The 20,696-nt window shown below is 38.2% G+C and overlaps 2 protein-coding genes and 1 non-coding gene across 5 annotated transcripts; all 3 read left to right on the top strand.

Moving 5' to 3' along the window:
* Positions 1 to 2,892: 2,892 nt before the first annotated feature.
* crtam (cytotoxic and regulatory T cell molecule) lies at positions 2,893 to 9,506 on the top strand. Of its 3 annotated transcripts, none has more exons than XM_087173551.1 (10): positions 2,893 to 2,976; positions 4,295 to 4,435; positions 4,581 to 4,733; positions 4,920 to 5,039; positions 5,769 to 5,924; positions 6,424 to 6,702; positions 7,760 to 7,828; positions 8,010 to 8,159; positions 8,426 to 8,527; positions 9,191 to 9,506. In XM_087173551.1, the coding sequence occupies exons 1-10, from the start codon at positions 2,931 to 2,933 to the stop codon at positions 9,352 to 9,354; spliced, it is 1,380 nt and encodes a 459-aa protein (XP_087029677.1). In that variant the 5' UTR covers positions 2,893 to 2,930; the 3' UTR covers positions 9,355 to 9,506. The 3 variants fall into 3 exon arrangements, with proteins under 3 accessions (XP_087029677.1, XP_023260660.1, XP_023260659.1); XM_023404892.2 differs by having other exon boundaries at positions 6,421 to 6,702; positions 8,441 to 8,527; XM_023404891.2 differs by having other exon boundaries at positions 6,421 to 6,702.
* Positions 9,507 to 10,178: 672 nt separating this feature from the next.
* Positions 10,179 to 14,860, top strand: LOC111654027 (heat shock cognate 71 kDa protein). Its single transcript, XM_023404852.2, has 9 exons — positions 10,179 to 10,322; positions 11,451 to 11,660; positions 12,073 to 12,278; positions 12,373 to 12,525; positions 12,643 to 13,198; positions 13,362 to 13,564; positions 13,751 to 13,949; positions 14,047 to 14,279; positions 14,406 to 14,860. The coding sequence occupies exons 2-9, from the start codon at positions 11,456 to 11,458 to the stop codon at positions 14,601 to 14,603; spliced, it is 1,953 nt and encodes a 650-aa protein (XP_023260620.1). The 5' UTR covers positions 10,179 to 10,322; positions 11,451 to 11,455; the 3' UTR covers positions 14,604 to 14,860.
* Positions 11,910 to 12,002, top strand: LOC111654055 (small nucleolar RNA SNORD14). The gene has a single exon (XR_002760715.1). It is a non-coding gene; the product is annotated as a small nucleolar RNA SNORD14 (small nucleolar RNA).
* Positions 14,861 to 20,696: the final 5,836 nt, after the last annotated feature.

The raw sequence follows: 20,696 nt of genomic DNA, 5'->3' as shown, positions 1-20,696 counted from the left end.
GTTAATGTAATTCCAGCAGAGGGCAATATCACTCACTGAGTATAGGGTTTAGTCATATCTATTACAAGTGCGAATACTGTGATAACATGAATAAAGACACAATCTTTATCAATGTAAGAAAGTAATTTGTGTTCCATATATTCCATATGTGATGGAAACAAAATATACTTAATTCAACATTACCCATACAGAAATGTAATATATGACATATATGTCCCTATATCAAGAGTGATGTTGCCATATATGTCACCTATCACTGCTTTTATATGTTTTTCTTATTAATAGCTCATTAATTTTGACCTAGCTTTAAAAAGAAGCTGAAAACTGTTCTGTTCTCCTCTGCTTTCACCTAAATTTTAATCTTGCACTTTGCCTATTTATGATCAGTGTTTTTATATTGTTTTTATACTGTTTTCTTATTGTGCTTTTTACTTCTATTTGTACGCTTCTTTTGATATTGTTAAGCACATGACCTCTGTGTATGATAATGTGCTATACAAATAAATTTGCCTTGCCTTGCCTTGCCTTGCCTTGCTTTGCCTTGCTTTGCCTTGTGTATCTTTCCATTCTAAGAAAGTGGTCTCAGACTTTTGGTCTCTACTGTTTATAATACTGATAGGCTTTGGGATGGATATATTTTCATAACATATGTCTACAATATAAGTAAACATACATATTTGTATGGGCTAGACATATTTGTATGTCAATATATACAATTGTTCCAATTTCTAATAGGTTTCATATAATTTTTACATATGTGCTCATATATAGAAATTCAATATATGTGCATATATTACATTTGTGTATGGGTACTTTAACAGCCTCTGTAACCTTTCAGGTGAGGGATACTGTAAACTGTTATGCAATAGCTTGGTGTTTGCCATGGATCAGATGTTAGTGGAAGGCAGCCATCTTAGGATGTGGAAACACAATATACTCAGAACTGAAGAAGTATAGAGTGGTTCTGGGCAACTGGTTAAAAAGGCTGTTTTGTGTTTAGGCGCACAGCGCATTAAGGGATCTATGCTTGTTTGCATCCGAGTTTGTGGGATTGTGCGGCAGACAGGACCAGGACCAGGACCAAAGTGCATTCAGCAGCATAAAACTGGAGCTCTATTCAAACTGCTGATCTCTGGATCATCTGGGAGGGACAGGCGCTCACACTTCCTCCCCCCACTGCTTGTAACTGTAGGACGAAGTTGCCCTGCTGCAGAATCCAGCTGGTCCTGCATCTGTGTGCCAAGTTTTATGGATTGGTAATAAAACTATTCTCAGACTAACGCCATAGTAGCATATTAACACCTTAAATAACAAATGTTCGACTTTTTAATTCAAGATTTCTGTGTTAAGATTATATCACAGGAATAAAGCAAATGAAATAATATGAAATAAACTTAATCACCCTATATGTGTCTTAACGAATGTTATAAATATGTTATTGTGACAGAAAGAAAGATAAACATGAATAATCTCACTATAAACTTAGTACCACAGACATGTGATAAAATGTACTGTTGGTGATATTTGGCATAACTGCACATATTAGGTGTGACCATGCATAAGCATAATCCTGTTGAAAGACATTCCTGTCCTACCTGGCTGATGTTGTGGCCTCGGACTGCTGCAGTCTGACTCTCCTCCAGCAGATGAACACAAGCAGCAGTTGCCAGCCTCACTTCTGTACAAGCTTCCCAGTGGTCCGTGAGCCAATCAGCTTGCAGAACAGCAGTGAGCTTCCAGTACATTCTGGCTCAGTCTTCACGTTCCCTTTGAGTCTTATTCATCTGATTGGCTAAAATCTGGACAGCTGTAGCCTAAAAAAAAAGTCCCTGAATAAAGAGAGATGAAATAGCAGAAAGAATAAAGCAGAAGAAAGTTCCAGGGTTTTCCTCAAGGACTGGTGTAGTTATAGTGAAGAAATAGAGGCACCAATCTCTTCAAGAGAGAAAATGATTCTCTAACTACCAGTGTTTGCTTGAAAAATTGATGAATACATCGCTGCTTCTAATCAAATTAACAAAGTTAACAGTAATGCCGTTTAAATACTAAACTATACTGTATGAGCATCATCATTGGGCAAATTAACCAATATACTATAAACAGTAATTAGTCAAATTGTCTCAGAATCATATTTACTACATCCTGCTATAGATCACATCACATGTATGCAAAAGTGGCTAAGCTCTATTCTATAAATAAAGAAATGACAAATTGAATTTAGGTGTATTTTCCATTTGCAAAACACACTGATGTTTATTCTGAAGCGCAGTCATCCTTACACCTACAGTATTGTTAAAATTATTACGTGTCAAATGTCATGTAATGATTCTCTAAGTAAATTCTGTCATTTTCTCTTATCAGTTACATATTCAGCCTGAAAGTGAACAGCTGCATAGGTTATATGACAATACCAAAGTACAGACAACAGATGGAGTTTCAAGGTTTACTTCCATGTTACAGTATGTAGCCAATACAAAGTACAACTTTAATGTAACATTTGTACAGAGAGATTAAAAAGAGGAAATGACAGAGCCTGCTTTTATGTCCCATAGTCCAGCAGTGAAAAATGACAGTGGTGGTGAATGATTTTTGTCATGAAAATTGTTAATTACAGACACTGAATATTGAACTATTAAATTATCTTTTTCATTAAATCACTAAAAATGTTTGTTGGGTGGTATTAATAGAACATTCAGTGGGATGAAATACTTAAATCTTAGAAACAGGAATTTATATGTGTATGAATCCTGATCTATTAAACTTTTGCTTTTACTTTTACTGTAGGTATTTTGTGAGAAAACCTTAAACTGAAAACTCTGTGGAAACCACAGAGCTGTGATGTCATGGAAGGTCCCTCAGTAGAGTACAAGTAGACCAAGTAATGAGGAAATGCAACAGTACGAAACTGTGATTGCTACTGAGCAACAGAGATGGAACTAAAGCTGCAACTGATCGTCTTTGTGCTACTTATACAGGGTGAGTCCTTTACTTTCAGTGCTTGTTGACTAGCATACGTTAAAATGAAAAGTAGAAAATGCTGAAATCTGAAAACTGACCTTTTAAAAACAGCAGATGAACTCACTGGAAGTGATGATTTGGCTTCTGAATTCTTCACTTATGGCAGTTACAATCGTCATCTTTCTATGATAGTGTGTGATATTTTAAATTTTGGTGGTTACTGGTAAATACAAATTGTGAAACCTCTGACAAATCAAATGGTTGTATGTATCAACAGTAATAAGCATTGTTATCTGAGCTCTGGCTTTCTAAGACATAATATTTGTAAACTTCATCTGTAAAGATTTTGATTTAGTCATTAGTAGCCAACCTATGGCTCTCATTCAGTGTTCTCTTGTATCATTTTATTATATTTTATGCCCCATTCTAGTACAATATGTATCTATGTGTGCATGTTTATATGTATGGGTATATATTACATATCACCATCCTTTTATGTGATGCTTATATTTACATTGTATCGTCTGTGGAATGAATGGAAATTCTTCATAAATCAGGCTGTAAAAATGAAAAAAAAAATCTAAAACTCATTGACTAGAATCTAGAGAAAACTTTTAAAATCATGTGGCTGTACATTAAAGATTATGTATAAATCTATGTAATTTTCACACATTGTTTTCTAATGTTCAGTTAAGATACTGTCATTTCTAACACACCACCTAAGTGGGTGATAAAAGTGTAGATGACCTCAGATTCTTCAAGCCCACTGCCCTTGTGGCTGGTGTCAGCATGCCCCCACAAATGTGTTTTCCAAACACCTTGTCATAGGAAAGGAGAAGCATCTGAAGCCCCTGTGAACAACCCACAGCAAATGTATACTTTCCCTCAGCATGAAGAGACTGACCACATCACTTCCTGTCATAACAGAAATACATTAGATGTAGAACGGGGGTGGGAGGTGGGGGTGGGTATTTGTTGCGGGGGGCTGGTTCTTTTGCAGCAGCAATACAATGAAGAAGAGTTCACACCACCTCCACACACACACAAACACGCATATGCACATACATTCACACTGAAAAACACACACACACAGTCCCAGGCCACAGAGAAATAGATGAGTCAAACTGTGAGAAACAGGATCAGGGTCAAGACACCTCTGTGTGCGGGGGAAAGAAACTTTCACTGCTCTTCACTTGCTTTTTTAAATCCAGCAGATTGTTGTTCATTATTTTACGAAATTTTACATGTATTATCAAACTGAGATGGTGTGGAAATTACTCTGCACTGTCACTGTAAATTTTCTTTAAAAACATGTTCCCTGTTTATTTAATTACAGTTTCTCTTGCGCTATGGCAGCGTATGACTGTGAAGAAAGGTCAGACACTCAACTTAAGCTGTCCCATTACTAATGCTCACAAGACCAATGTGGACTGGAAAAACCCACAGGGATTCCTTATGTTCTTCAATCACAATAAAGGTGAGCAAATCCTGAGCTCCAATCACAGCAAGAAATGTATTAGCAACATAAACTAGCTGCTGTTTGGGCCAAAATTGCAAGAATCTCTCAGAATTTTGCTTTAAAGATATTAAACATCTTTTTCTTTTCTCTCACTTGTTTCCAGCTTTGAAGGACAAACGCTACAGAATCAACAAACTGTCTGTCTCAGAATTTGCCATCAGTATTTCCAATGTCACCTTCAAAGATGGAGGGAACTACACATGCTCTCAGTATGGCGACCACACAACAGAGAAGCAAGTGGAGGTGACCGTGTTGGGTGAGTATAATGTTACAATTTCAGATTATATTATTGCTGAAGCCACCAAAGAAACAGTAGGACTTTGACAATAGTTTAGTAAATTTACAACCTTAACCATGACTCACCATGGCTGTTATATTGTTGGCTGGGTGAGCAATTCACTGCAATACACTGTAATAACATCGGCTGTTGATTCTTTTAAAGGTCTTCCCAAAATGACAGTAACAAGGCATGAAGGAATGTTTGTCATAAAATGCACTGCTGAGGCGAACCACCATCCATCCCAGATCTCCTGGAAACTTGACCATGGGCCGGAAATTTTTGGTATGTTGTTAATAACTTAAATTGTGAGCTCACAATAAATAGAAAAATTACTACATTGTAATTAAGAAGTGAACCAAAGTGGACCATAGAAGGTAACACAACATGATCACCTGCCAGCTTTAGCTGTGTATTTGTGGTGCTGCAGCTTGTGCGTTGTTATTCTGAGGGGTCTTTCATATAGCACTGTGAATAGCACAACTGTTGCGAGAGAAGAAACGGACAGTGTGACCCTTTATGTTTCATTTTATCAAATGTTTTTGTTTATAATTTGATGCACACATATGAACAGAAATAGCAGGTGTACTTGAACACTTCACTGTTTTTGAACAACCAGCTTTTTTATACTGGTCACTGCACTTTTGTAGTCATAGCAAAAGTAGACTCAGCATCCACAGAGTGGGCTCATCTCTTGATGACACTACCTTCCAGTAACATGAATCATTGGTGGGGTGGCAGATGTTATTTCAAGCCCTGATAAATTAAATATAAATTCCTTTTTAAATGTGCTTTAATGGTATAACTTCATACTCTTACAAACATGTAAACTTATTCCTATTCATCTTTTTTGTTTCATTTTTAATGCCATAGCTGAGTAATTAAAGCTCTTTGGAAAGTATAAGCCTTTATTTTGATCATAGGTCCCAACCATGTCATATTAAGATGGATTTGTGAGGTGGATTGGTATATCTGCTTATCAGTGAGTACTAATGACAACTGTCCATTCCACAGCAAATGCCCAGATCCATCATGAAGATAAAAAATACATCACTACAGATATGTTACATGTTCAGTCAGTGGAGAACAGAGTCACTGTGAAATGCCTTGTTCGCCATCCAGCCCTGCTCTCACATCCTCTGATGAACTTTGTCAAAATTGGACGCGACAGTGAGTATAAACAGAAACTTACCTGCTCCTATTTTAGCGACTTTAACTTTAGAGAAGCATATTGTATCAACAGTCTATTTAAAATGTTCACTACCAGAGAAAATGATTAGACTGAATGAATAGTAATACTAAATGAATGAGATTTGTTTACTTTAAAGTACTTCTGCATAAAGAGAGATATTGAGGAACAGTAAAAGAGTAGTTGTGTCGTCACAGAACAGGGAAAGCACTGGAGAAGGTTTTTTCCTCATGTGAATCTCCATGACACTGTCCACATCACAAGACTGTGAAAGTTGACCGACCCAAGAAAACAGCCCCATGTCATTTCCTCTTTCTGTGTATTGTAAATAGTCTGGTTTCCTGTATTCTAATTGAAAAAAACAGATGTGTTTTTTTACAGATTGTATTGTCAGCATGACTTTTCACTTGATTTTCCTAGAATTAATTTGAATGATGTTTCTGCTTATTAATGATGTAAACCTTGTCTCTGTGACAGCAGCAAAATTCCACCGCACAACTACGACCAGTTCGCCCACAACTCAGCCTCAAGTGTCAAAAGGGGTGCTGGGAACAACAACCAGCTGGTTCAGATATGGCAGAACGACAGTGTACCTCTCAACCAGAGGTGTGAATGGGGCTTCATCAGAGAGCTCTACCAAGTTATCAGCTGTTCCCTCCAATCACCCTTTTTCCTCCAATGAGCCAAAGACAGTTACAGCCTCCACTAGGTTTCCTGTGGACCCTGTTACATCCTCAAACTCACATCTCAGTGCTAGTGGTGAGTGTAAGACTGTTTTCATTTGCATATTGTATATTTAAGTGAAGAATATTCCTTATCAGATGACATATGCAGAGGTGTGAGGAACACAAAAGAAACACCCATGAAGAAACAGAATAAAAAAGTTCTTTTCATGTGATATGACAAAATAAATGTCACATCTGTTCAAATTGTATGGAATTTATTAAGATGTACAGTACTGAAAAAATGAAAGTCGCCTCTACACTGTGAGTAATGCTGTGGATAAATTAACCTTAAAAGGGTCTAACTCATCCTACAGCTGTTATTTCTTGCTTTAAATGTATAGCACCTTACACAAACTGTTGGCCTGTGGGATGGAAACTACAGATATCTCAGGTTTCACATTGCGTTTATATTGGTTGCTTAACCCACACTGCAGTTGTGATACCACTAAGTTCCTGTGACGGAAGTCTAAGACTGTAGTGTGACATTCAGTTGCAGATGTATTCATATATTCTGAAGATGGAACTGCGAGTCTCTTTGTAGGTTATGAGCTTATCTGTAATACATACAGAGCATTAGCAAAGATTTTTCCTTAAATATTTGAACCCAAAGAACAGTTTGTTAGAGATATACCAATATTGATAGAAGAAAATTACACAGGACTCTACAGCTCCCAACTTCTGAAATGACATTCAGTTCATCTGCTTGGCTTAATTCAAAACAGAAACTATTTTCTTTAAAAGAAAATCCTTTTCTGCCTCCTATTTTTTCTTGAGGTTTATTTATTAAAATGTGTTTATTTGTGCTCAACAGGGTGAGGAGTAACACCATTAGTAATGCTCAAGCTCAACAGTGTAATTTAGTGTACAAATATCCAGTGTACTGTAAGGTCATACATTAAAATTATAAATGTATATATATATATATACATATATATAAAATTATATTTGACTACTGTGATGCCATCTAGTGGTAATTCTGAACAACTACAACTGGGTTGTTCACATTTAGAAAACAGGGTTGACTGAGGCTGCAGCAGCTTTTTAAAGTCTGTTTTAATTATTCTGTCTTCCTTCTTCATTATTGCTTAAAGGCTGGACATCTGTGTCTGAGACAACAGAGGAGATCATATCCAGTAACAGTACGGAGAGAAACAGAACAGGTAATTACACACTGTTAACAGCACTGGTGTCTGCACGGTTGACACTAACATTCAGTGCCTCTGATGGGAAACTGAATATGAGAAAACTTTCTTCTCTCATGCAAATAATAAACATATGTAATAGTTTTTAAATGTGATTAAGGTTTTGGTGAACAACGACCAACATTCTGTCCAATTCCAGGGACCATTAATGACACAAGGATGCAGACAGAGGTTGAAGGAAGTTCATCATTACTCGTCTTCCTGGTGACATGCCTGATCTTCGGTCTTCTTGTTGTGGTCATTTTTTTTGCCATCAAGCTGAGGAGAGCACACATCACCTGGAAGAGAGGTAAGCAGATCATATTCCCTGTTTATGTAATCACACTGACGATATCAGACTGAAGCTACTGTTAATTTGAACTTTAGTCAGGACAGGGCCATAAATGTATGAGGCAAGTCCTTTGTCCCAGTTTTATTCTAGCTTCTGCTTTGTGTGTGTCCAGAAATATTAATAAAATATAATATAATATAAATTATGCTTATTGTGGGCATGTAGTTACACCATAAAGCCTTGCAATTTCCTTTTGAAATGTATTTTTAAGAAACATATGATAGTTTTTATTGTCACAGAGAATGAAGAATCGGATCCATCAGAGGAGAGCAGTAAGTCAAAATCTAGCCATGAGGAGAGGAACTCCCAAGGACAGAGACGAAGAGGTACTCAGCACTATGTTTAAAACTTCTGAACAGAAATGCAGAAATTTGTGCTGGCAGAGACTGTAACTGCAAAGATTTGAATTCCTCCTGCTCCAATTACATGTGTTGTGAATTAAAATATGGGTAATTTACAGAAATCTTGTGCTGGTTTGAAAATGAATGTGATAATTAGCTCTTAAAACATGACTAGGTGGAGAGTGTTTACTCACTGCTGGGAAAAGACATGTTCTTTACTTGCCACTCTAGGAATATAGGTCCCTTGTGCCCAGATTAACATATGCGAAAGCTGAATTAAGGAAACCAATCAGGAATTATAAATCTTATCCAATATAATTCTATAGCCTAAATTCAAACATTTAATTCTATTAAAAAAGCCTATATTATAAAACTTATAATTGACACAAAGTAAAGTACAGTGGTGCCTTGGGGAATATGGGCTCTTTACTGTAGTATTTGAGTTCACATGTGTTGACCTATCATTCATTTTCAAACCACTGCAAATAATTTCAAACCAGGCACTGAATTTAACATGACAAATTCAGCTTCATGTATCTCAAACCCAATCTTTGCTGACTCCTCAGAAACTGGGTTGGTGTATAAAGAAGTGACCTGTTTCCGCAATGAATCACTGATTGTGACATGCTCTCTCTCTCTCTCTCTCAGGGCTCTTCAACATGGCATTCACAAAGTATGTTGTTGAAGAACCAACAGGGATAACTTCGGTGATAAACACAGGAGCAATGGCAGCATCAGAGAATGTATATAAAGAGCAGACTTCTCAACCTCAAACTTCAGCCAAATGTGATATCAAGGAGACAGAGCTATAATAATCAGAAAAAGCTAATGAGTTTTTTTTTACTGTGCTTGTAAAAGAGTGTTTACACAGTAAGGAATGTGGTAACATTGTTATAACTGTACTGTAATGTATAAATACTGTATAGATTTTTATATTAATCAATAAATTATATTTTGCTAAAACCTACTGTTTGAACATGGATGATGTTTGATGGAAATATTGTTTTTCCATATTATCTGTATCTTTGGTGACTTTTTTTCATAAAGTGGCATCATGTGATGTGACATCCCAAGAATCATTCATATAGGTAACATGTAGTGTAACATACTCTACGGATTTATCAGATGATGTGTCCCACTAAAGGCCTATTAGCTACATATATTGAGACTGGGTACAAAAGCTATCCCTAATAAAATACAGTGGTTGAAAAAACACTAATCATAATGTCAGGAAATATTCACTACTTGAAAACTACAATACGGAATAAGAAGGAGAAAACAATCATTTCTACATATTCTTTCCATTTTTTTCTTTCAGTTTTCAATAATCGGTCGCTACATCCTGTCCAACCACTCATGGGTTTTACTTTTAATTTCTCAACAATTCCCATAATAATTTAAGAGTATAAGCTATATAAATATATAATCATAAATGCATTTTATGGATATACAATCTCAGGATTGTTTCTCTAACTTTATAATCTCTATCTCATATCTTCGGGTTACTGTCTTGAGCCATGCGGTCATTCACAGTGATTATGAAATACAGATAATAAAACAGGAAGTAGGTTGGACCGTCAAAGCGTCAGCCAAGACCCATTGGTGGGTCGTTGAGGAAAGGCTCAAGGACGAGACCTGTGATTGGCTGCTTTGCCGGTCATATATAAGGTTCAGCGATCCCTCTGTCTTCCTTTTCCTTCTCATACCGGCAAGGACGAGTCAACCTCGCCGCTGTCCATCCCAACACAACACCTACAGTCATCCACGGTTCAACAATTCGGTAAGTTATTCTTGGATAAATCTTAAATAACAAACAGTCTAGTTAAACTTCCTTTATTCGTTTCTTTCAAGGGCGGCAGTAGCCTTGATATTTTGCTCATTCACTGTCGCCTTTTTTCTTTCTTTTTTTTTTTTTTTCTTTCTTTTTTTTTTTTTACAGAAAATATATTAATCATTAAATTACCGGTGCTGAACTGAAATTATTAACGATGCAGAGGATTGATTCGTTTGCTTGCACTAGGGCTGTAGTCATGAGTTCAGTGGTTGCATTAGCTACCGTTAGCATCTTAGCCGAGTTGAGAGGGTGGGGGAAGGGACGTTCGAGAATGTTCTTGAACAGCTAGTGTCAAGGTAGTGTGAATGAACAGACTTCCGGTTGTTTTTCAGAACAAAACCTTTGTTCGTCGCCAAGCGCCTTAATTTCATTTACTGATGAGGTCTGTTGCAGTTTGGTCTGTTTTGTATGATTTTTAGCACATCCAGGGTAATGATTTTTACATTTTAGTTGTTAGCCAATTTCCGGTCTGAAATCAGTCTTTGGGAAACTTGACTCGTCATTCTCACACGGCCGGAACTAGCGCTATGCTTCACAATGCGGAATTTTTTCCCATAAGTAAATTAGCTCAATAAAGGCTTGTTTGCTAGTAAGTGTAGAGGTTTAAATGACTTTAAATTTTTTTATATATATATATATATATAGCTAAGTTATGGCTATTTGGCAAATAAATTACATCATCTAGACAGTGTCTTAAATATGTTAAAATGCAGAAGAATTGTTTAGATCCACTATACAGTTTGAAATGTGCTAAATTGGTTAACATTACTGGACTTTATTTCTATTACCAATGGTGCCAAGGCTGTTGCTTAATTATAGCTCTTAACTGCTAACTTTTTGTTTGAACTTGTCACTACTGGGTATTGGAACACTTTTTCTAAAACACTACTTCCCTATAGCTATACAGCTACTTAACTTTTTTTTTTTTTTTTTTTTTTTTTTTCCATATTTCAGTATTAAATTGTTTCTGTCCTTCACTGTTGTGGGCAGAAACCGTTTTGGCAGGTGCAGATTTTCAGATGTAATCCATGAGATTAACAAACTAATACTTCCTTTGTTTTTTTTTTCTTAAAGGAAACATGTCTAAGGGACCAGCAGTTGGTATCGATCTTGGGACCACCTACTCCTGTGTTGGTGTGTTCCAGCATGGCAAAGTTGAAATCATTGCCAATGACCAGGGCAACAGGACCACACCCAGCTATGTGGCCTTCACAGATAGTGAGAGGCTAATTGGAGATGCAGCCAAGAATCAGGTTGCCATGAACCCCACCAACACAGTTTTTGGTAAGAATAAAGTTGTTGTTTTTTTTTTGTTTTGTTTTTTTAGTATTGAGCTTGTGGTCTTGGGTCATTCTTGTCTCTCTCTCATCTGCTGAGGGAAGAACCTCAAAATTCAATCCAACCCAACCATCTTATTGCAAAGTGACTGGCACCTCTCTCAAAGGACAAAGTTTTTCCTGTGCACTTGAGGCAAGAATGATACAAGACTGACATAATGTCTAGTGGTCCTAAGTGACCCAAATGAAGAATTTATCACTGTGATGACGATTTTCCTGCCATTCGTAGTTTCCACCAGAGGTTGAAAGACCAAAGATGGCCCAAATCCTTCCTTGGATGTCTGAGTGATCTTCTTAATGGAAGCCCACATTGTAGCAGATTTCTTAAGAGTTTTAATAAACAAAAACTGTCTTTGCAGATGCCAAAAGACTGATTGGCCGCCGGTTTGATGACACAGTTGTGCAGTCAGACATGAAGCACTGGCCATTTAATGTCATCAATGACAACACTCGTCCCAAGGTTCAGGTTGAGTACAAGGGTGAGTCCAAGTCCTTCTACCCAGAAGAGATCTCTTCCATGGTGCTGACAAAGATGAAGGAGATTGCTGAAGCCTACCTCGGAAAAGTACGTTATGTGGCACAGCTTTGAAAACAAAAGTACAAAACCTTCAAGCTTTGCTATGAATTCTAGTAATGTTTGACTTGTCATTTCTTTTCAGACTGTCAACAATGCTGTAATTACAGTGCCAGCCTACTTCAATGACTCCCAGCGCCAGGCCACTAAGGATGCTGGCACAATCTCTGGTCTCAATGTTTTGCGAATCATCAATGAACCAACTGCCGCTGCCATTGCCTACGGGTTGGACAAAAAGGTAAATCAAACTTGAAACAACTGCAATTATACTTGAATGATGCTAATTGTATGTAAATTTGGGTAGTTCATCATAATTTAGTAGCTTTGAAAAATGTTAACTCTAATTTTATTTCAGGTTGGGTCAGAGAGGAATGTTCTCATCTTTGATCTTGGTGGTGGCACTTTTGATGTGTCCATCTTGACCATCGAGGATGGTATCTTTGAGGTCAAGTCTACTGCTGGAGACACTCATCTTGGCGGGGAAGATTTCGACAACCGTATGGTCAACCATTTCATCGCAGAGTTCAAACGCAAGTACAAGAAGGACATCAGTGACAATAAGAGAGCTGTCCGCCGTCTGCGCACCGCTTGTGAGAGGGCAAAGCGCACACTGTCTTCCAGCACCCAGGCCAGCATTGAAATTGACTCTCTGTATGAGGGAGTTGATTTCTACACCTCCATCACCAGGGCTCGTTTTGAGGAGCTCAATGCAGACCTCTTCCGTGGCACTTTGGACCCCGTTGAGAAGTCTCTCCGTGATGCCAAGATGGATAAAGGGCAGATTCATGACATTGTGTTGGTTGGTGGCTCCACCCGTATCCCCAAGATCCAGAAGTTGCTCCAGGACTTCTTCAATGGAAAGGAGCTCAACAAGAGTATCAATCCAGATGAAGCTGTGGCCTATGGAGCTGGTAAGTGCTGTCAGCCAAATGATGCACACATAATTTTATTCTTGTCTCCCAACTGCTCAGAGTGAGATCAACAAATCTTTAGTAACTGGCGATCACGGCTGCTCATGACCTATACATGAGTTTCTAACTTGAGGTCTAACTGTTGCTTATTTTGTCTTTACAGCTGTCCAGGCTGCCATCCTGTCTGGTGACAAGTCAGAAAATGTGCAAGACCTGCTGCTTCTGGATGTCACCCCTCTGTCCCTGGGTATTGAGACAGCTGGAGGTGTCATGACTGTCTTGATCAAACGTAACACCACCATTCCTACCAAGCAGACCCAGACCTTCACCACCTACTCTGACAACCAGCCTGGTGTGCTCATCCAGGTAGGCACATCATGCCTGTCTCATTGTTTCACACTGGCATTTATTCTTGCCATTTGTAGTTTCCACCAGAGATCACAAAACCAACGATGGTCCAGACCTCCCTTGGATGTCTGAGCAAAATAGAGTTGGCAGAATTGTAGACCAATAATTTCATAATGGTCTGTTAACCCTGCATTCTTCCAACAGGTTTATGAGGGTGAGCGTGCTATGACCAGGGACAACAACCTGCTGGGTAAATTTGAGCTTACAGGCATCCCTCCTGCTCCTCGTGGTGTTCCCCAGATTGAAGTGACATTTGATATTGATGCCAATGGCATTATGAATGTCTCTGCTGTCGACAAGAGCACCGGAAAGGAGAACAAGATCACCATCACCAACGACAAGGGTATAAACAGGATAAAAATTCAGCTTAACCCAAATATAGCTGCAGTGTTGTACAAACAGCAGGTGATTAAATGCTAATCTTGCCTCTTTTATGACAGGTCGTCTGAGCAAGGAGGACATTGAACGCATGGTCCAGGAAGCTGAGAAGTACAAGGCAGAGGATGACGTTCAGCGTGACAAGGTGTCTGCTAAGAACGGCCTGGAGTCGTATGCTTTCAACATGAAGTCAACTGTGGAGGATGAGAAGCTTGCTGGCAAGATCGCTGATGATGACAAGCAGAAGATCTTGGACAAGTGCAATGAGGTCATCAGCTGGCTTGACAAGAACCAGGTGAGGATTGTTGATCAGTGAAAGTGTGTCTGTGTATATACACACTCTCTGACTCACACACACACACACACACACACACTCACTCACTCACATTTGTATGAACACTGACATTTTCTTGTTTTGCAGACTGCTGAGAGGGATGAGTATGAGCATCAACAGAAGGAGCTGGAGAAGGTGTGCAACCCCATCATCACCAAACTGTACCAGAGTGCTGGTGGCATGCCTGGCGGTATGCCAGAGGGCATGCCTGGTGGCTTCCCTGGAGCTGGTGGTGCTGCTCCTGGTGGTGGATCCTCTGGACCAACTATTGAGGAGGTTGACTAAACATTTCATTTAATCATTTCAGCTACCTCTGAGATGTTTGTTTTGTTTTTTTTAAGAAGGTAACCCTCTTATAGCAGTTACAACAAGCTAAAGAGTGCAATTTAACAAAGTAAAAATAGGGTTCAGGGATCATACTTGCATCATTTGTGACAACTGGGAACAGCTTGTAGTTGGTAAATTGATGGTTCGTTCACATGTCAAGTGTTTTGTATTCTGAGATGTCACTGCCTTGACAATAAAAGTCTTGTAACCCTCTGCTTATTAGTCCATCTCTTTCCTGCTCATAAGAGTGTTTCAACTTAAAGCTTTATATTTGGCTCAGCAGCTGTTTAAAAAAAGGAACTGTGTAATTCAAGTTGCTGTTGTAGTTGCAGTACTGTGAATGTCTTGCGTTTCAACAGTTTTATCAACTGTTAATTTTAAGTTAGACTAATGTTTTCAGCTGTGAGAAAATGTCTGCCACCCAGTGTAGCCATAGTGTATTCGTATTGTATGTGTGACACCCGTTGTTGAAAGTCAGAGCTTTTGAAGGCATGTGTGGACTGGTTTCTGAGACTTATGGAAATAGATTTGAGCCAATATTATCAAACATGTTCGCAGTTTTTGGTTGTGACCGGTCTGTGCCTCTACCACTCACCAACTTAACTGGATTTCTACAAGTTAAATGAAGTGTAAGTCTGTGCTGAATGATAGGTTTGTTAAGTTATAATTAAAGCTAACTGTTGCTAGGTAAGTTAGCTTGTACCTAAATAACATTAGCTAACTTGCAACATAAGTAGCCAGTTAGTGTACTGTATGTGTGTGAATAAATGGATAGATTATATAATAAATGTGGAAATATGTCAATTTAAATATATAGGTCAATAAATACATAGCTTTTTATTTTCTGATTTTTAAAAAAATTTTTTTTAATTGTATAAACTTCCAGAGACTTTTATTGCCTAATGCCACATTTATTTATGCTCCGGCTGGTAAAATTGTTTTTAAAACGTATTCAGCGGTTCATCACTGCAGCTAAAGCTAGTTAGCAAGGCTTTGCAGCCTGATTCAACACTCTTTGGTCTGAAACTGAGATAACCATGCCCCCTCATTTGAATATACCAGATGGAAATAAAGAGTTGGGAAATAAATGTGGCATTAGGAAATAATTCTCCAGAAATAAATAAATGTGGAATTTGAAATAAAAACATATATTTATATATTTCTACATTTATTACCTAATTTATTATTTCAGAATTAATTTCATAGCTGTATTTACTTATTTGTGTATTTAATTTTTAATTAAAATTAAATTCCATACATTGTTGATAACAGTTAATAATAATTAAACAACAATAATTAGTCCACTTCCTTTGGCTGAGTTGTTGTATAGCTTGATGGCAGTGGGGACAAAGGATCTCCTGAACCTCTTTGTTCTGCAGTGCAGTGAGATGAGATGTTTGCTGCAGCTGTAGCTACTTCTCTGTCCTGCCAGAATGTCGTGGAGAGGATGGTTGGTATTGTCTAAGATGGCCTCCATCTTACATTGCATGCATCTCTCCACAACAGTCCTGAGTAAGTCCAGACTCCTGCTAAGCACAGACCCAGCCCTTTTGACAAGCTCGTCCTGTCTACATGTGTTCATGTCTGACATGCTGTTACCCCAGCAGACAGCAGCATAAAACAGTACACTGGCCACCACTGACTGATAAAACATGGGCAGCATTTCACTGCAGACGTCAAAGGACCTGAGCCTCCCGAGGAAAAAGAGCCGGCTCTGCCCCCTTTGGTAGGTGGCATCCGTGCTCAGGGACCAGTCCTGTTTACTGTCCAGGTGCACACCTAGGTATTTATAAGTGTGCACAACCTCAATGTCTTTCCCTCCAATGTTGACTGGCTGAAGGGTGGGCCTATACCTCCGAAAGTCGATGACCTCTCCTTGGTCTTGAAGGTGTTCAGAAGGAGGCAGTTCTTGTTGCTTCATTAACTGAAGACCATCGTCAGGTGGAGCATGTAAAAGACGGCCACTCCACTCATCCACTCCAATATGTTCCCTGTAGGTGAACTTTAGGGGGTCTAGCGGATGTTCAACTTGTGGCCTCAGAAGGCGGAGAAGCAGCCATTCCAGGGTCCCTGTGATGTGTGTGTGTGTAGCTATGTGTGCGCGCAGGCTCACATGCAAACGGAAGCGTGTACCTGTTTTCAATTCTGATTGGATATGTGAGAGTATGTGATGATAGCTTTTTTTAAAAGAACATGCTAATATTGGAATCAGTGGAGGCTGGTCCCAGTATTCTCCAAACTTTCATCTACTCTCTGTAGAGCTATGTAACAGAGGATCCTGAAGGGAACCCTGAACAGACACATCCCAGGTAGGCCAGTATATGGTCTATTATAATGGATTATGATTGAGTAAATAGATTAACAACAATGTCACTAACACTGTAAGTTTGCATCAATGATCCGAGTTGAGAACTAAAAAAAAATAAGCAAAAGAAAAAAAGAAATGCAATGTTATCACAGCTAAACTGGTTCATCTTAATTCTCCAGCAAGGTTTTACCTCTCAGCACAGATAAGGGTCAGGGACAATTCAGGGCAGCACCCAAGCATATATCAAGAAATACCCAGGTCTAACATTTGAAATCATGATTAATGAACACTATGTATGTAAAACCATGACTCTAGAGTTTAACATTGTATTATTGTAACAGCTATCAGAAAAATCATAATTTTAAACTGATTTTCATTATTATTAATGTTTATATTTTAGAGAAATAAAATGAGGGTGATACATGTGAAATTTGTGATCAAAATCGTAAATAGTAATCTTGGACTAATATTTTTCCTTTTCCTTGATGTGTTTTTCGGGTGGATTCATACTATAATGTGTTGTACTTGGACACAACAATGAGCAAAAGTAGTACAGAGAAGAGAGGCACAAATTCAAAACAACTATCAGGATTTCCTGCAAGAGCTTGAGGGTAAATGTTTTTAATACCATAATCAGAAACTGGGAGATAAATCTGTTCTTGCTGAGACTTGCAGTATACAAACATTCGTATGAAGACTACAGTAAAATACAGAAGATCCTTGGAGTTGAGGAAAGAGGTGTAAGTGTACTTTAGCAAAGGACTCATAAACTCGTATTTAAATGACTGTGCTCAGTTCACAGTTCATGCTTATACACCTATTATTTGTTCTTTCAACTACACTTTTTACCGCTATGCTTTTGAACAGTTTTACCTATCACTGCCTACTACTTCCAATGTTACTGTTACAACTACTGCTGCCATTAGTCTTAGTTCTGTTGCTGCTGCTACTACTACTACTACCACTACTCTGTCAACCACTTAAACAAATTGCTGACAATTCAAATCATGAAATACTGAAAACATGCCTTTCTAATAAATTAATCCTTTAACGTCTCATTTTGAATTTCCCCAGAGGAACTGCTGAGGATGAGGATATACTTTCTGTCCCAGAAGTGATGCAGTAGGTGCTTCACTGACTGGACAGTCACAGATTCACCTACTTCTTTCAGAGAGAGAAACTTTGAAGATCACAAAGTTGTCACTTGTGGTTGAAAAATATTCTTTGCATTTGCCTTATACTGTATGAAAGTCAAAAAATAACTAAATCAAAATACAAATAAATTGCAAGTGTTTTTCGAGTTTACTGCTCTACCTGTATAAGTTCAAGACAAACCTGGCCAAGCTGCACCTCGCAGATAACAACAACAACTGCACATTTTGTTTATCTTTGTATAGTATTTTCAGTAATACTACCAATCATACTAATACTTTAGATTAAAATGTACAATGACTGTGGCCTGTAGAAAGTGTGTTAGAGGACATGGGATAAGGTTACAGCTGCATAACTTGCCTATGATGCAAACAACTGAATAGAAAATGCAAACATATTACAATAGAATAGTGTTAAGATGTAGCTCTATGGAATGCTATTTTTTAAATTCATAGAAATAGGAAATTCTTGACTGCTCCTTATGACAAATTATTGACAGTGGCTGATATAACTTATATGTTGCAGGAGACAAAATGTCTGAATAGAGAGATTCTCCTCACACAAGGTCGTTGAAGGATGGCAAGGTTCTGGTCTGACGGGGTCAAGGGATCTCTGACACTACCACTCCATCCACTGGGTCAGCATCAGTGCAGTTAAGAAAAGATGCTCTATTGGCCGAAAGACAATACAAAGCAATACACCAAGGCCAGAAGCCAGGATCAGCCTCAGGATGTTTTCTGAGACCTTTTTTTCACTATTATTTCCTGTTAGCCCAAACCTTGGTTTATCACAACTTGATACTGAGCACAATCAGCTTGGGGCCTGTTTGTTTCGCAGAAACTAATGCTAATTAAATAATGTAAATTAAAATATTAAGCTACTTCAATGGTCATCTTAGGCTCAAATTGAATAGTTCTGGCTCTGAATCACCATGGAGCTCTGTGTTCATACTGTCACGTACTGTATTTTTTCTTGTAACACTAATGTTCGTTCCTCTCATTTTTGAGTTTGTTAACCAGTCTTCTTCTTTCTTATTATTTCTTCCGTTTTATGGCCGTTATTTACCGTTTTTTTCTTTTACACTTCCGGGCGTCCCCTGGTAACCACGGTAACGCTGTGTTTACACGTATGTAGCCTATTATAAGACCAGGATGCCGGATCTAAAAATGGCGCCAGTTCAGTTCTATAGGAACTGCTCGCCTGACGCATACCATGGTCTTATAATACATCCATGGTTTATTAGGTGCGTTCGACTTTATGTGGCGCTAATGGATGTAATAAATCCATGGTGGCGCTGCGCCAGAGGCAGTAGAGTATAGAGGATCTTTGGCGCAGCGCCGACTTGACGTGATGCATGCTGGACTTAACACATTGCATGCTGGTTAGGAACAAGGCGCCTTCAGTTTCCGAGTCAGGCGCATGGATGTATTAATACATCCATGGTCAGGTGGCTGCAGTTGCTCTCCACTGGCTTCACCGACTGGGAACCACCGCTGTGACGACAGCACTTTATCCTGATTGGCTGAAGGACTCACTGACACACATGACGTGCTCTACGTTTTTATTCTAAGAACTTCAGATCCTCTTTTACAGAGATGAACCAAGTACACAGCTCCATTACTATTGTCAGATCGTAGATCCTCCTGGTCAAATATTATATTAATGCAAGTGAAAGTTGTTCAGTTAAGTTTTTACTTGAGATAAAGAACTTGAGTACTTGATTTTAAAATACTAAAGTGTTCAAAAGTAAATGTTTTTTTTTTCTATCAACATATTGTTGCATTGTTCAAAATTTACTGAACCTGATGACTCTGAAACAACCTACTGACTGAACTGACTGTATAATCTGGAGAATAAAAGCTTGTCTGATACAAAGACTGTGACATGGACATAAAAACAACTGAATCAACAAAAGGAGCCTTTGTTTTCGTATTTTTTTAAGTCACTGATGAACTCTGGTCGTGGTAAGCACAGCGAACATTTCAAACTAAATGAATAAGACCATGGTCTCTGGTGAAGAATCTTCTGCCTCATCTTTATCTAAGGTCGCCATTGTTAGGACACTGAGAGGTTAAAACAGCAGAAATCTATAAAACAGACAGAAAACAGAAAACGTTTAGATCAGAGTTTGTTATTGTAAAAGAAGTAAAGTTTTTATAGGTCATATTTTTTATTCTTTAGATTTCTTCTCTTTTCACATGGTGGCCCTTGTTTTTTAATCTAAAGTCTATGGTTCTCAAAAAAACAGAAATAAAATTGTTATCTCTCTTTAAGTGTTGCTCTAGCAACTATTTAATATGTGACCTTTCCCCCACACACCTTGATCCATCACCATCCATTTGTTCATAAAACATTTTTGATTTTTAATTTCATGTGTCAAAAGTCTAATGTAAACTTGTGTCTGGTCTGAACATGTTTAGGAAAATGTCTTTGGGGGAGTAAACAGTGTTTTGCAAAACAATCATGTTTGTCATATTGAGGGTAACACTCATCATTTTTAAATTAAGATACAGAACAGCTCTTCAGTGTAAACAACCTGCTGCTGTGACACAGGTGAACTCGCGCTATGAGAAGTAAGACTCACCGGCCTC

This window comes from Seriola lalandi, unplaced genomic scaffold (genome assembly GCF_002814215.2).
Source record: "Seriola lalandi dorsalis isolate HSWRI2012SDOR001 ecotype SW California unplaced genomic scaffold, Sedor1 jcf7180002054256, whole genome shotgun sequence".
In the NCBI taxonomy this organism is placed as follows: Eukaryota; Metazoa; Chordata; class Actinopteri; order Carangiformes; family Carangidae; genus Seriola; species Seriola lalandi.
Note: the sequence above shows the minus strand (reverse complement) of the source record. Positions and strands in the feature narration are given on the sequence as shown.